The sequence below is a fragment of the Micromys minutus genome (genome assembly GCF_963924665.1).
Source record: "Micromys minutus genome assembly, chromosome: 19".
Taxonomy (NCBI): Eukaryota; Metazoa; Chordata; class Mammalia; order Rodentia; family Muridae; genus Micromys; species Micromys minutus.
Window position 1 is genome coordinate 24,181,010 of NC_137954.1, and position 16,352 is coordinate 24,197,361.

General features: G+C 50.5%; 1 protein-coding gene across 13 annotated transcripts in view; it reads right to left on the minus strand.

Moving 5' to 3' along the window:
• Nucleotides 1-16,352, minus strand: part of TNS1 (tensin 1) — a 153,088-nt gene that overhangs the window by 18,878 nt on the left and 117,858 nt on the right. For 7 of the 13 annotated variants that reach the window (XM_080933463.1, XM_080933460.1, XM_080933459.1 and 4 more), the window contains 4 exons: nt 12,209-12,405; nt 11,326-11,401; nt 7,777-7,869; nt 6,457-6,495 (listed from right to left, as the gene is read on the minus strand). In XM_080933463.1, coding sequence (XP_080789589.1) covers nt 6,457-6,495; nt 7,777-7,869; nt 11,326-11,401; nt 12,209-12,405 — 405 coding nt within the window. Of the gene's footprint in view, nt 1-6,456; nt 6,496-6,882; nt 6,907-7,776; nt 7,870-11,325; nt 11,402-12,208; nt 12,406-16,352 lie in introns of all 13 variants that reach the window. The other 6 variants (XM_080933461.1, XM_080933462.1, XM_080933470.1 and 3 more) reach the window with 2 other exon arrangements.

A 16,352-nucleotide genomic window follows, 5' to 3' on the forward strand; every position in this document is an offset into this window, starting at 1 on the left:
ACAAGTACCCAGCCAGTACGGGGCAGAGGTGGCAGAGGTACCCAGGCAGATAGTCTTGCAGCCAGCTTTTACTCACAGGTCATAAGACCATTCAAACTTGAGAAGCCAGTAGCCTGTCCCTCACCATCCCTGCTACTCCATCTGAACATTTCCCAGGCCCTCCGAGTAGCTCAGCACAGCTCTACTCGCTTCCCCATGACACACAGCAATCCTCTCACCCAGAGATCCCTGTAACCCACAGCTATCACTTGCCCAGCAAGGGCTCCTAGCACCAGCCTCAGCACCTGGCACAGAGGCCTCTGAGTGTATCTAAGCCACAGATTCGGAGCCACATGACCCTCCTAGCCCCACCTAGACATCACCTTGCCTAAGAAATCAGACCCAATACTCTGCTGTCTTTACTCCTTAAAAACCAGGCTGAAACCTATACTGGAGACACTCTGACCATCTTTCCTATGCTCTCCCACTCTACCCTTATCTGCATCCCAGGGGCCATGTTTTACCTGCTTCCCCCAGGCTTCCTGCTCTATGACTCCAGACAGCTTTGGCCTTTGGCCGGAATGGTTGGGTCTTTAACTGGCAGAGAAGGGAGGGATACAGGGAGACTGGGAGGGAGAAGATGAGGTTGTAGCCCATTCTCTATTTTCCCAGCTGTACTGGCTCCTTCTGGGTGGGCAGGGACAGCCCCCCCCCCTCTGCTAGGGAGCACACAGGTCTCTGCACCCTTCTTGTTTGCCTGCACTTTTCAATCACCTACTGGAATGAATCATGGGCTTCTGCCAAGACCTCAACCCACACATTAGGTAAGCACCATGTTCTATGCTAAATTCTCTTTTTAAAAAGCCCATATTCTGCCAACAGGAAGCTAAAAGAAGGCCCCGAGTTGAAACAGAGTCACGCCCAATCAACCTAGGTAGTGCCTCTGCCCAGCTGAGAGCCTAATGGGCTCCATTTCCCTGTCCGTGTGAAATAAAAACACTCACCTGCCCAGGATGGAGGCACTGGAGAAGGGACATGTCCTTTTAGTTCTTGGTAAGTCTGGTTGGTTCCACATTGGTCTTTGACCTCAACCTCCCTCCACCCTTGCACATTCCTTCCCTGGGGTGGGGTGGGGGATGGTGGTCAGGACTCCGACTCCTCCTCCAGTCTCCTAGGGAGCAGCTGACCCATAGGCCACCAAGCAGGGTAGGGCAGGAAAAGTGGAGCCAGGGAGGGCACTTCATGGAGAACATTCCAAAAGCCCAAACCCATTCCAAGTGGTGCTGGCGGCTGGGAGCAATGGAATACAAGGGTGACTTACTCCTCTGCCGCCGGGGACTATCTGCTTTTCACCTACATTCCCAAGTACCTTACTCACTGGAAAAAACAAAACAAAACAAAACTTGGGCTGAAGAGACCAGTACTGCCTACCCTGATAAAATGAAGACTTACAGGGTGGAGAGAAGGCCTTTGGGTTTAACACTTGCCTAACATGTGCAATCCAGCTTACAAAACATTCATACATACATACATACATACATACATACATACATACATACTTACATACATACATACATACAATATTAAAGACATGGTGGTGGAGAAGGAAGTGAAGAGACCCTGTGAGCCCCAGATCTAGAGCTAGCATTAGTATTGAGACACATGTAACCCCCTCTCAGCCCCCAAGCACCTCTGTCTCATGGTGAGATTTCTGCCTTCCCTGGGAACCTCATTCATCCTTAGATCTCAGTCCCTAACACATGGCTGGGTGCATGGTAGGTGCTGGACCACTCTGTATCAGGTAACCTGTTTTGATGCCTCCAAAACAGCATCACCAAGAATCTCAGAGGCATCAGAGTCCCCAGAAACAATGTCTTCCTTTATGCCAAATCTGTCCTCCTGGAATCACAGGGATAAACGGAACCGGACACAGGAAGCCTTCCTAAATCCACCATGGTGAGCTGTCTTTCCCTCCTTCCCTCTCAGAAAAGAACCCTGCTCAGATGTTCAGGTGCCTTTAGTACTATGTGGGCCCACCGGAAGAGGCAGCCCCCACATGCCACAATGATACAGATTCTCAACTCTGCCCCTGATCCCTATGAGCCTGGCAGGCCATCAAATCCCTCTCGTTAATAAAATAGAGTCTTTCCTACCTTCCTCTCGGCTCTGTTATGGACAGTAAAAAAATACTGTAACATTGACCCCCCACAAGGCCTGTTTAACCCGACTAGACCACAGCACAAACACCATGCACAGGTTCTGTGCACCAGTTTTATTGTTTGGTTTTGTTTTGTTTAAGTTTCTAGGGGGAAATAAACAAGTTGGGGACTAGGGAGATGGCTTAGTGGGTAAAGAGCACCTGAATTTGAACCCCGTTACCCACACAGAAGCTGGGAGCAGTGACAAGTGTCTGCAATCCCAGCACCAGGAAAGAAGAGAGTTAGAAACAGAGATTTCCGGAGCTCAGTGACCAGACAGCATAGCCAAAATGACAAGATCCAGGTTCAGCAAGAGACCTTGTCACAGGAAACAAAGAGGGGTGTGACAGAGAAAGACATCCCTCGTTAACCTCAGGCTTCCACACACACAAGTGTGTGCACATGTGCACTTACACACACACACACACACACACACACACACACACACGTTATGACATCTGAGCCCAGAGCCTATGTACATCACTTTCCTTGTCTCCATGCTCTACCCAGGATCTACCAGGCTGATATCATCCCACGTGCATGTCCACCCAACACGTTACTTCTTTAGCCTAAGGTCTCAGAAACCGGTGTTCCTTCCTTTCGAAATGTTCCATACATAATTCTAATTCACTTATGAAAATGGCCATGAGAGGAAAAAACATAGCTTATCTCCCCAGAGCCTGGCCGGCTGCCTGCTGTATAGCAGGCACACAGAACAGGGATTGACTCAGTGCCTCGATGAAGAAAAGAATACACGAATATATTTAGCCCAGTGGCTTGAACAGAGCAAACATCTCTCACATTCTTCCTTCCCCGGCTGAAGAATTCTGCCACTGATCATTTTTCCTCACAAGCCTCTTTTTCTGAATTTCCCATCAAAGTATCAGCAAGGACATCAAGCACAGCTTCCAAGGGTCAACAAAGAAAGTGGACTGGGCTGACCCAGGAGGTGGGGCCTGAGTTATGAAATGTGGAACTGGTAGCTCGCCTTTAACCCCTGTCCTCACCACCCACTCCCAAACTGGAAGCCCAGGCTACCGAGCTTGGAGACAGGGCAGAGCTTAGACAAGGCCCTTTGACTAGAAAACAGGAGCCCAACAGTAGAGTCTGGCCCTGCTGCCTCTAGTCTGTGATCTTGGGCGAGTCCCTCACTCCCACCATAACCCAGACCTTAGTTCCACAGCCCTGAAAGTACAGGCGCGGCTGGGTGGATCTCATGAAACCTTCCCTTCAGAAATTCCTCTGCTCTGATTCAAGGGCCACTGGAAGGGTAGGGAACTCACAAGCTCAGAGTCATTTGTGCAGCAAGCATACTTAGGAGGCTCCACTTCAGCTCTGTTCAGTCTATGTTCCCTCTTCTGAACAGTCACCCAGACACAGAACAGAGCTGCCAGGGCCTGTGTGCCTACGCAGTGACTTTCTCCCTGGAGTCTGAGAGTCCACTCCAGTACTAAGTCAGCCACCCACACTCAGGCCCTGAGCCCCTCTGTGCTGCCAAGCACTGAGCCCATGGGAAACAGTCTAGAGAAAGCTTATCCATCCCCTGCATGCAAGCAGCCTTGACCCCAGCTTCCCAGATCGGCAGCTGGGTCTGCAGAATTCTGCAGCTTCTACACAGGTGTTAGAAAGCAGCAAATGGGGCTGGAGAGATGGCTCAGCAGTTCAGTCTGTGCTGCTCTTGTAGAAGACCTGGGTTCAATTCCCATCACACTCGGTAGCTCCCAACCATCTGTAACTCCGGTTCCAGAGAATTCCACGCCCTCCTCTGACTTCCCCAGCCACCAGGCACACAAGTGCATGCACAGTGGCAAAAATATTCATAAACATAAAATCGATAAATCTAAAACTTAAGACAATTAATTAAAAAACATAGGGAAATTAGCAAAGCTCCTCAGAGGCAATGATCATCACATGTAGGACAAAAAGTTCGTGAGACCAGTCATACCCATGCTGGGGGGAAGCCAAGGCATTCAGTGCAGAGGAAAGCAAGCCTAAGAAAACCAAACTAAGCCCCTATAGCACCGTGGTTCTCAACCTGTGGGTTGTGGCCGCTTTGTGGGGGAGTAAATGGCCTTTTCACAGGGGTCACATACCAGATATCCTGCATATCAGATATTTCCATCACAATTCATAACAGTAGCAAAAATCACATGTATGAAGTAGCAACAAAAATAAGTTTTTGGTTGGGTGGGGGCGGTTCACCACAACAGGAGGAACTGTATTAAAGAGCTGCAGCTTTACAAAGACTGAGAACCAGTACCCTATAGAAATGGCCACACAAAGCCAAGGCCCAAGGTGGGAACACCTAACACAGCACAGCTGGGGGTGGGGGGAGCCTGGTACTCACCTGTCTAACGCCTCCAGTGGAGGTGAGGACATGCATGCCCAGAGACACGGAGCCACCCAGACCAGTGTCCTTTATTCCATGACCACCGTGAGTTTTTATTGAACGTCTGCCCTCCTGAGCTAACCTTCTCCTGCCAGATCACAGCCCCTCTTCTTGTCGAGGAACAATGCCAGGCTTCCTTCAAACAAGGGCTGGGCTGGGCTGAGATCAGCTATGAACTCTTTAAAAGTATTTCTCAGGGGTCTGGATAGATCAGTGGATAAAGGGTGTGTGGGTAAAGGCTTGCCACCAACCCTGACAACCTGAGTTCCTAAGTTCGATCCCACACACAGACATGGTAGAGTGAGAAAAACTGACTCCCCTAATCTCCACACATATATCATGGCATGCATATACATGTGCACATGTGCAGCACACACAAATACCTGCACACACACAAATAAAATAAATTTTTATAAATAAAGTTATTTGGGGGTGGGAGCATGTACTGGCTGGTTTTGTGTCAACTTGACACAAGCTGGAGTTATCACAGAGAAGGGAGCCTCAGTTGAGGAAGTGCCTCCATGAGATCCAGCTGTAAGGCATTTTCTCAACTAGTGATCAAGGGAGGAGGGCCCAGCCCATTGTGGGTAGTGCCATCCCTGGGCTGGTAGACCTGGGTTCTGTAAGAAAGCAGACTGAGCAAGACTGGGGAAGCAAGCCAGTAACATCCCTCCATGGCCTCTGCATCAGCTCCTGCTTCCTGACCTGCTTTAGTTCCAGTCCTGACTTCCTCTGGTGATGAACATCAATATGGAAGTGAAAGCTGAATAAACCTTTTCCTCCCCAACTTGCTTCTTGGACATGATGTTTGTGCAGGAATAGTAACACAAACTAAGATAGAGCAATTGTTTCTCAGGATTGTACATGGGTATCCTGAGGCATGTTTTATGGGAGTGAGCCCTTAACCAGCCTGCAGTAACCACGGGTGCCCAGGTTTCAGAAAGATAGGTTTCCTGCCGCTGTGCCGACAGGAAATTAAGTCTTAGCTCTAGGACTGTAACTTTAAACCAGGGATGCTATCTCACTATGGTTTGAACCTGAGAGTCCCTCATGGGCTCCTGTTTTGAACACTCAGTCCCTAGCTGAAGGGATCACACTGCAGGGGCTGTGAAACCATTCGGAGGTGGGAGAGTTTCACAGGATGGCCTTTTTAAGGGAATGCCCACCCCTGATTGCTGCTTCTTTCTCTGCTTTCTTTGAGGTGAACAGCTTTTTCTCACATACTTGCTGCCATCAATAAGCTGACCCATCACTCCATTCCTGTCATAAGAGACTGAAATCTCTCCTCAACCGTGAGCCCAAATAAACCATTGCTCCAAGTGCTGTCTGTCAGCTTGCCGTCATGGAGATACAAAAGTAGCCAGCTCATACGGCAAGCCGATACTGGTTCTACTGAAGGCACCGTTGCCAGGCGAATGCTACCAATACCCAAGAAGAAAAATCCAGCTATACACCTTCAGTGCACAGGTTAGCTGCTAGCAGGACCTGCATAGGCTCAAATGCCTGAGTGTCTGATAGAGAGACACCCTGCTTTCTCTACCTCTCCCACTTTCCCTGTGTACACAGCACACCGCCCAGGTGGTGCATGCGCCCCTGGGAAAGGAAGTGGAACAAGGGCTATTTTTGTCATCGAGGTGGCACCATACTGGCGTCTGGATACGAGCTGTGCCTGAACCAGTGCCCAGTGGCAACACGTTCCCCAGGCAGCATCCAGGTGGTGCCCACAGTGGCATCTCATTGTCAGAGGGTGGGGACAGGAAGGCTGTATGCCTAGTCACCTGAGAGCAGGTGAGAAAAGAGATCTATCCCAAGCCAGCCTGGTCAAACTCCATGTGAAAAGCCATCCACAGACCTACAGAGTGGGAGTCATACATAGCTAAGCGCACTTACCTTCTGGAGGGTTAGTCACCTCCTTTCCCTCATCTTCCTCTGAGGGAGGAGAAGAGAGACAGGAGGAGGAGTGGCAGGAAGGAAGGGCAGATGATAAAGATGAGAGGAAGAGCCAGGATAAGAGAGGGAGAGAGAGAGAGAAGTTATCAGGATTATTTCTAGAGAAGGAATTTGCTGAAGAAAGGGAGGCTGGAAGCTGACATCTGCTCTGTACAGAACCTTACTCAGGAGCCTGGGCCCTCCCAGCCCCTGCAGCCAGGCCTTGTGCAGATGGAGCATCAGGTAAGAGCATGCTGGCTAGAGAGAGAAGCTCTTCATCCCCGTGATGGCTGGGTGTGTTTACCGGTGATCATATATAGAGCACGTGGAGGCAGTGCCTAAGCCAGTGCCCGCATTGTTCACAAATGCATATTACTACCCTCTTACCTGGCTGGATCAGTCTTCTGGCAACTAAAGAAAAAAGCAAACGTTGACCCCCAACATCCCCAGTTCAGCTTTAAAAACTAGAGTCACTTTCTAGTTCGGCAGACTCCAAATTGCCATCAAAAGTCCCAGGACCCTTGTCTCCCTCCCCACAGAAAGAAACTAGGGGATGAACAGGAAGTAGAGGGAAGGAGCCAGTAACCATTCTGCAGACCGTAACCCTTCTCCCTCCCATCATCCACCTCATAACCAATACAGGTGGTCTTGGAGTGGTTGGGGGAGCAGCTCAGAAAATCCCTGGAGCCCAGCTCTCATTCTCAGGGTCAAAGGCTGCTGACACTGGGCACGTGAACATAGGGGTGAACTGAGTCTGCTTGGGGGCAGCAGGCACTTTTACAGGCAGAGAAAACTAGGATGGCAGTAATACAGTTGGGAGTTGGGGGTAGGGCAGACATCACGGGTTCTACTCATTTCTTCGGCAAAGCTTTATGGGCAAACAAAAAAAAATGCTTATGGTCCAGCCTCTGATGTCATGAGGATGCTTAGCATAGGGTGCCACTGGGCTGCAGCAAGGGTGAGAGGCTGTCACCAAATAGCTGACGATTCTCTATACGTCTATACACACACACAAGTGCTGGGGCACAGGCCAGGCTTCGAGCAGGGCTGACCTACTCTAACAAAACTGGAAACAGGTCTCAAAACCCTAAGGCCCAGAAGATAGTAGTAGGCAGGAAGAATACCCTGGTGCAGAGCAGCCCCCCAAGGTGTCACCCTCTTCATTCCCAGGAAGGTCCCCCATCCTCTGCTCTGTGGGGAATCTACTAAGAACACCCGCCCAGGCTACTAGGTTCTCCTGGCCTCCTGGGCCATTTCCCTCCCTCCCTTTCAGCCACTCACCACCTGTGGAGTGCAGCAAGATGTCAGCTGGGTTGTGGGGTTTCAGGCCCAGAGCAGACAGGGGTGTCTTAGCCAGGCCTGGAGGAGAGCGTGCTGTGTGGAAAGAAGAGGGGAAGATGCAAGAAATGAGGTCACATCCTGGTCAGGGTGTACAGTGGTGAGGTCTGAGCAACCAGAGTCAGCCCCGCAGCCCCTGTTCTCCCACTGCTGAACTGCCTCTCCTGACCTCTGCCTCTACATGTCAGCTTGAAAGGGAGAGAGTTGAGAAGTGACACCCTGTCCTGACTTTATCCCACCTCTGAGAGACCTCCATGGCTCCTCTCTAAGCTGTGTCCCTTTACCTCATGAAGATTTACTGAACACTGGAGGCTTCTTCCAGTGTCTTTGCCTTTCTCTAAGACTAATATCTCGCTACTTTCTCTTTCCCCAGCATTCTCTACACACACACACACACACACACACACACACACACACACACACACACACACAGTCTATATAAACCACACACATAAATGAAAGACAAATGAACAAGTCTCTAAAGGACACATCTTGAAAAATGGAGCTGAACACCACAGGCAGGGACCTTACCATCCCTGAAGCTCAGCGGCCCTAGGCCATGTGGTCCATTCAAAATTGCAAGAGAAGCCTTGTTAGAGCAAGGCTTGGTGCTCTGGGAGCACCCCTCTGTCAAGAGCACAGCTTCCTGGGTGAAATGAGGCTCCTCCTGAGTGGCCTATCTGGGTTACAGGTGTCACATATCACAAGAGGTCAGCAACGGCTGCCCAGCTTTTTCCCCATCAGCCAAGGATTTTGAGCCAAGCAACAGGGGTAGCATCGTGCCCGGTCACAAGATAACTCAGTGGCAGCTGCCATGTATCCTAGCACATCTCTGAGGTGAAGAAATAAGGCCCAGGGCTCATGTCAGGGATCTTAACAGCCAGGAGAAAACACAACCCTACTATCCAAGGTTTTCAACAGATGAGCAGTAAGTAGCCTGCAAATGACCAAACTTAGCTCCATGGTCATTATTTTAAGAAACAGACAGCAACAATAAAGCAGCATCCTTCAGTGTGAGCAGCAGGCATAGCTTATCTGTGTGTGCAGGTGAGTACACACACACACACACACACACACACACACACACACGTGCCCAAGCAGATCACATGTACAGATGAGACCTTGCTTCTATACACCTTTTCTTTATCCCTAAGCACCCCAATGGACAAATGCATGTAGCATACACTTCCATGGCTGAATTAGGCAAGGTCTTCTCTACATCACCTCCCTGTGCTGTGCTGTTAACACCACGGTTTGCTCATAAGCACTTATCTGTCAATTAGTAATGTTTGTTACCCAAACGCCTGTTTGAATGGCATCACCATGAAAGAATGAGCTGCTAAGAGCAGGGTTTGTGGGAGAAGTCCCTGTCCTGGCTAACAATTGCTGCCCAGCAGGTATGATTGAAGGGAAGGGGATCAAGGAGAAAGGGATGGGGGGGGGAGGACTCAGAAATAGTAGAAGCCTTTACTTGGTTTTCTCCTCTCCACCCCTCTTTGGCTTCCCAGACCAGAGATACGTGGCCTTACACTGACGCAGGGAGTGGGTGACTCCAAAGGCAAGCGGCCCTCTCCTTCCTGAGAGAAACATTCCTTGCATTTCTCTGCCTTCCAACCTCTCTCTCCAGCCTGGAGACATTTATGAAACTTCTGACTTATATCTGTCCCTGGGGCACCCATGACTAGCCACAGGAAACAATTCTGGTACAATTAACATGGCTTTCATTCCCAACAGGGGTGATACAGCCCTCAGGGCTGTGGGATGCAGGGGTGAGTGGGAGGAGCTGTAAAAGTCTAAGGGCAAAGGCTAGAGAGAGATGGCATCTAGCCGCAGGAAGCCACAAGGCCAGCCTGTAAGCAGGGTGCCCTAGGTCTATATAACTGTTCTATGTTTACCTGGCTTCTGAGCGTTTGGGATTAGCTAATCTGAACTGAGCTGGACTAGTTATACAAAACACACATAGGAATTCAAAATGTGTGCAAGAATGATTTTAAAAAGTAACATTTGAGTTTGTTTAGTATTTAGTTTTCATTTTTTGGTTTTTTTTGGGGGGGCTTTTGGGTTTTTTCTTTTTTCAAGACAGGCTCTTGGTCTCAAAATTGCAATCCACCCCCCCTCATCCTTTCAGTCTCCAGAGTAATAAAATTACCAGTGTCTACCATCATACTTGGCTCAATTTTAAGATGTCGATATTGCTAACTCAATATTTTAGATTAGAGTTGCACAAAAATAATACTAACAATGTCACTGTATCTGAAGCATGCACACATGGAAGCCAGGCTGAGGCCCTTCCTTTATCATTTTCCATCTCATTTTTTGAGATTGGGTCTGTGGATTCAGCAAGACTGGCCATCCACCTGGGGATCCGCTTGTCTCAGCATTCCGGAGCAGGGACTACAGGTGCTCCTGGCTTTTCTTGTATGGGGAGGGCTAAGGGTCAAAACTTAGGTCTTCATGATTGTATATCAAGCACCTTACCCACAAAGTAATCGCATAACATTTTTGATATTATAGACTATCTCCATAAAATATTGATATTGAAAATTTGATTTCCCTATTGAAATGACAAATTTTGATTTAGCAAAAAAATTACTAACAACTGGTTTCACTAGCATCCTGACACAGGAAATTTTAAATCACATGTGTGTGTGTGCGTGTGTGCGTGTGTGTGTGTTTTGTGTGTGTGTGTGTGTGTGTTGTGTTGTGTGTGTGTGTGTGTGTGTGTGTGTGTGTGTGCATCAGGAGCCATGCCTCCCAGGACTGTTGCTGGCCTTCTGACTCTCAGGGACTACTGGACACTCGTCCAGGCCCAGACTACCTAAGAACTAAGCACCATCCATCTCTGCTCTCTGCAGGACCTTGTATCCCTCACCACCCGGCGTGATCCTATCACTTGCCCAACAATGACCTCCCCTAATTCGTCTCAAGGCACTTCCCCTACAGAAAGAAACACTGACCGACTTGAGACATATTTAGCAGTCCCCTCTGTCTGTTCTTCAGGAACCAGTCTCTCCAGTGAATACACTGGGAATGCAAACTGAATGCCCTTCCGGGAGGTCAAGGATGACAGGAGAGAGCGGACATGTATGAGAGAATACAAGAGTGACACAGGGTGCCTGACAGGCATCAGAAACAAGAGACAGGACAAGCCGCAATGGTCCTGGTGGGAGAGGGTTTCTCACTAGTATTGCATAGGAAAAACTGAGTCAGTCTACACAGGAAGGTCCATCATATAGAGCCAGGTCAAACAGCCTGGATGTCGGGATGAGTCCCAGGTAGACTCATCCTTAGGTAGAGAGTAGAGAGCAGAGAACACAGAGAGACAGAGTAGAGATTGGGGTGAGCTGTGGAGTAAAAAGCAACCAGTTCCAGCCCTTCCCCCCTCCACTGACTCTCACCCCCCTCCCCCAACACCTCACTTGGAACAATCGCACACACTAAGAAGGAAATGTGGAAGAGGACAGGGAAAACAGGCTTAGCAGGTGCTCTTACCCACACTGGGTGGCGGGCTGCTTGGGGAGGTCCCCTCCATCTCCTCAAAGGCCTCCTTATAGCTATGCAAATGGGGCTGTTGGGAGAACAGAGGGGGGGCAAGAGAAGGAAGCCCTGAGGAGAGGTTCCTCTTCAGGTGATTCTGGGCTTGAGGGCAGCAGGTTTGGCCGCCCACATATTCTCTCTCCAGCTTGACTCTCTCCCTCACCCAGGTAAGCCCAAATGCTGGCCACTCGGTGTCTCAACAAATCCTTATTGGTGGCTAAGTAGGGAAGTGGCTGTTTGCTAGTCCACACTAAAGCTCAGGCAGAACTACTTCAGAAGAGGGTCACAGCAAAGGGCCTTGCCTCTGCAGAGCAATGCCCTAGGCATGAAGCTATTTCCCCACCAATCAGGTTATTTCAAAATGCAGATTCCCGGGTCCTGTAGTATTTCTGCTGGAGTCTCTACAGAGGCATTTGGAAATGAAAGATTTTAACAAACTCCCTGGTAGTTCTTCTGCTATGGAAGTTCAAGACCCACTGCCTCTGACCACTGACATTTCTCAGCAGTGGAATGAATGATTTGGGCACAAAAACATCCTAAGGAGAGCCTTGTTTCTCAAAGGCTCAAAAAGATGTTTGCTAGTTTACCTCACCCACTTTAGACTGTAAGTCTTGGGAGTACCATATGCCACCCCCACGATGCCTGTCACCCCCCCCCCCAGGGAACCTTCTCAGTGTCAAAGCAAGAAGTACAAATGCTATTGAAGAGAGGAGACCTTGGGTGAGGATGCAGGAAGGGAGAAATCACTGAAGAGGTAATAGCAGTTGACTCCCGAGTTCCTGGAGACACTCCATTGACTCTGCGCCCTGCTGTGCCTCCAGGACTCTCAAGGACTCACCTCTTTGGGGCGCCCTCCAGGATTGAGGGCAATGGTAAGAGCCAGCTCAGGGGAGACGCACTGGACCGGGGAGCGGACACCAGGACTACGGGGGGATGTGGCCTCCGGAGACTGGTTCTCATACTGTCCATCACTGGCTGCCCGCCTCCGGAGTGGGGCTGGGGGCTCTGCAGGCTGCCTCTCCCGAGCCTGAACCCCTGGGAGGAAGGGCAGAGTATGGAAAGCAATGAGTAGAATAAAGAATGATGTAATCCCATCTAACACCCACAAACACAAAGGCAGCAGTACCTTGGCTTGGGCCTGAGTTGGAATGGGCCACATCCCCTCAGTCCCCCTCACCATGCCTTCCTGTCCCCAACTCAGTTCAAACCCTAAATTTTTTCCAGTGCAGGGGTCGGGGGCACTTGCTTAACTTGGCCTCTGCCTCTAAGAGGAGTCTCTATTCTGCATAGGATTTGGACAGAGAGCACAAAGGACTGATACAAGAAACAGATGTCAGCTCCTTCCAGCCCCCAGAGGCAGGAGGCCAGAACTTCCAGAGGAGGAAAGGGAAGGTCTCCAAGGCAACTGCATCAACCAACAGGCAACATGGAGCCTTTGGGAAGGGCTTTTGGAAGGGACTGAACTGCATCATCTTGCACATGGTGCTCCCAGTGGAAAACAAAGGAATGACCAAGTCACGCTCTGGAGTCTCCAACCATAACAGGCCTCTGTGGTGGTTCTGATCTCAGGGGTTCCCTGGCTTTCATCCAGCACACCCCTGAAACCTCTAACCAACTCCCCCTACAGCTGCCCCTTAGCAACCCTCTTCTCTCCTCAACCCACGTGGCTGTGGCCATGATGGAGGCCAAGACCCCCACCACATCCAATCCTGGCAGAGGACAAGAAAAGAAGAGCAAAGGGCTCTGTCTTCCTGTCCCCACTTCCCGTTCCGTTCACCACAAAGGCTGCCCATGTTAGCCTCACCCTGCCTCCTCTCCATCCTCTCTCCCCACAGCTGGCCCAAGGCATGGAATCCATTATTTCACGGCACTGGCTTCCAGAATCCTAGAATACTGACTTCCCAGGTCTCGGAAGCCAAGGCCCAACCCCGAGGTTTAAGAAATGAGATCTTAAGTCTCATTTCTGCCATCATCAACACCAGAACTAATGAAGGTGCTGACATCACATGAGCCCGGGACATGGACACACCTCTGGGACCCTCTCCTAGTCACAAGTAGGAGGGTGTGCTCGGACACATATATGTATAAACACACACATGCCATGTTGTCCCTCTGGAACATAGCCAGGACAATCCAGTGGGACTCACCCTTAGGGATCCTGAACCTGTTCTCATCCTCTATAAAGGAATCTGCACAGCCCAGGTGGTCCCTAACTCCTCAGTTGCCATGGCCTGCAATGCCCAGGAAGCTTTCCTGCCTAATGGGAACGGCAAAGTGCTGGGGCAGAACCACCTCACTCACACACAGTTATTCTGTGATGGAGGCTCTGGGGGCCTGCCAGAGGACAGCAAGACCACCAGAGGCAGCTCTCCTACCTGCACAGTGGAAACCAAGACAGACTTCATCCTGTCTGTCCCAAACTTTCTCTGCTCAAAGCAAACAAGTCCCTACCCTCAGAATGCCCTGATTCCCAGTAAAGAAAACTAGAGGGTGTGTCAGGCCTGAGAAGGGGCTGCTGGGGACATCTACAGAGAGTAAAGAGAGGGAGGGGGTGGCTCTGGACAGCTGGAGCCACACCAGACTCTGCCAGCAACACTAAACTCCCAGAACTCAAGCAGCCTCTGGCTTCAATCCTGCTTCTCTTCCCTCCAACCAGGCCCTGCCCAGCACAGGCCTCTGGGAAGTGTGGACCAGCCCTAGCCTTCCTCCGTTTGCTCGTGGCAGAAACACTGGAGAGAAACAGACACAGCCACTGCTTCTCTAATAATGTTGTGACAAAGGAGTGATTGGACAAAAGCTCTGGAGGTGTGGAGCTGGGTTCAGACCCAACGCAAAAGGGGGCCTGTAAGAGTTGCCTTGGGCTCCAGGGCACCTCTCACCTGACAGCCACCACCACAGTCTCTGGCAACCCCTGTGCTTTTTCAAGAGGGGTCACAACTTTTTTGGGGGTCCTGTACTGGCTTTTGCAAAGGAGTTCTGTTTCTATTGGGGTCAGCCTCCTGGAGTAGTGGGGACAGAACAGTCTCACCCATCCTTTCTTGGCCCTACCTCCAAGCCCAGATCCATAGAAGGCAACATTAGGGTAAGGGCTAGCCTGTGGTATGGTACCTGACAGCCAGTATAACTGAATTTTTTCAGTTCCCTTCCCTGTCACTACCAGGATGGCACATGAAAGCATGCTCTGACCTGAGGCAGGGGGATGAACCAAGTGATCTCTGGAGAGTGAGGGGAGTGCAGAACAAAGTTTCCCCTTGAAGAAAAGGAAAGACCCCCACATTCCACTCCCACGAGGCTGACCATTCCCAGAGAGTGGTCCATGTCATCAGCAGGCAGTCAGGACACGCAGTCTTGGAACACAGTGGTTCACTGTTGTCCCCTTTGGCAAGCCCATCGTTAACCCAGAGTGCTTGGAGAGCTATGGTCCCTCTCTTTAGTCTCTTTCTATGAGAGGAAGCCTGACACAGTACAGGGGAGAGAAGAGAGCCTCATTGTTCCTCAGCCAGTTGGTGACTCTGGACACCAGCTGACAACCAGGGTCAGAGAGAAGGGGAGAGAGGGACAGAGACAGAGAAAGAGAGATACAGAGAGAGGAGAGAGAGAGACAGAGAGACAACAGCCTTCTTACATCCCCAAAACTGACTGAATACCAAAAGGGGGCCTGCTCCATATGCAGGCCTTCACTGAGGACTTTCTCTGTCCCCTGGCTGTCCTTTCTCTCTAAGCCTTTGTTTACCACATGGATACAGACAGAAGCACACACACACACACATACACACACACACACAGAGAGAGAGAGAGAGAGAGAGAGAGAGAGAGAGAGACAGACAGACAGACAGACAGACAGACAGACAGACAGACAGACACATAGACAGAGAGTGTGTATCTTAGCCCCACAAGAAGGGCCACAGAACAAGTGATCTGCTTGGTCCCTAACTTTTCCTACAGCTAGCCTCAGGGGCAGAGGAAGCTAAGGAGGAGAAAAGCAAAGCCGACAAAGGAGTCTGGAAGGTTCTCCCCACCAGGCTGCTGGGTACTGACAAGTGGGATGCCCTGATGGTGCAAAAGTGGCCTTTTAGCTCAGAATGCCCCACGGTCAGTCCTGTGTTGTCCTCTCAGAGCTATCTGACCTGGGGCCGGCACCGGATCCTCCCCGCTGCCTTATTTAGACAGATGGTCATCATGGTCCTGATGGCTTCCACACACACCTAGGAGCAGTGCATAGTCAGCCCCGCCCTCACTGCCCCAAGACAGCCCTACAAATAGGGGAATAGTTCTCTGCCCAAAGTGTCCTAGACCAGGTAACATGCCTATGATTACACACCTCTATATAGAGACAGATACAGAGCTAGATACATACAAATACACACACCCTCTCCAACACTTTGACAAAGCACTGTCACTCTTACACCTAGAGTCACACAGAGTCACCATAGTCATCAACAGAGGTCTCTCCCATGGACCCACATCCTGGTTACCCCCACCCCCACAGACCCAACTCTTCTTTCCAGCCTTCCAATCTCCAAAAGACTGGATTCCTCAGATCCGGGTGGTAGGACTGGGTATCCGGCTCCATGCCCAGGGCTCCAGAAGTAAGGATCCAGGATGGAAGCCACCTGCTGGGCCAGGGCACTAGAAAGCCACACAAGAGCACACTAGCAGCTCTAGGGCAAGCCATGCCAGCTCCCCTCGGGACAGGTCCATTGCCCCAGAACCTGAATAGACCCTGGGCCCAACTTATGCTACATTCCTCACTGCTGGGCTAAGGAAAAGGCAGAGGGGGAAGAAAGGAGAGGGAGGGAAACGATGCCAGAGCCATCTGCCGACTGGTACTGAAGGATCCATGGGACAACAGACATTACACTGCTCTCAGGAGTGGAGAGTCCCTTTGCCTAGAACTGCTTAAGAACTGCATTGGGGAAACTTGGGTAAGTGGTCTCCTCCCTGGTACTGGCCTTCAGAAGTAGAGATGAGCAGAAAAGGCA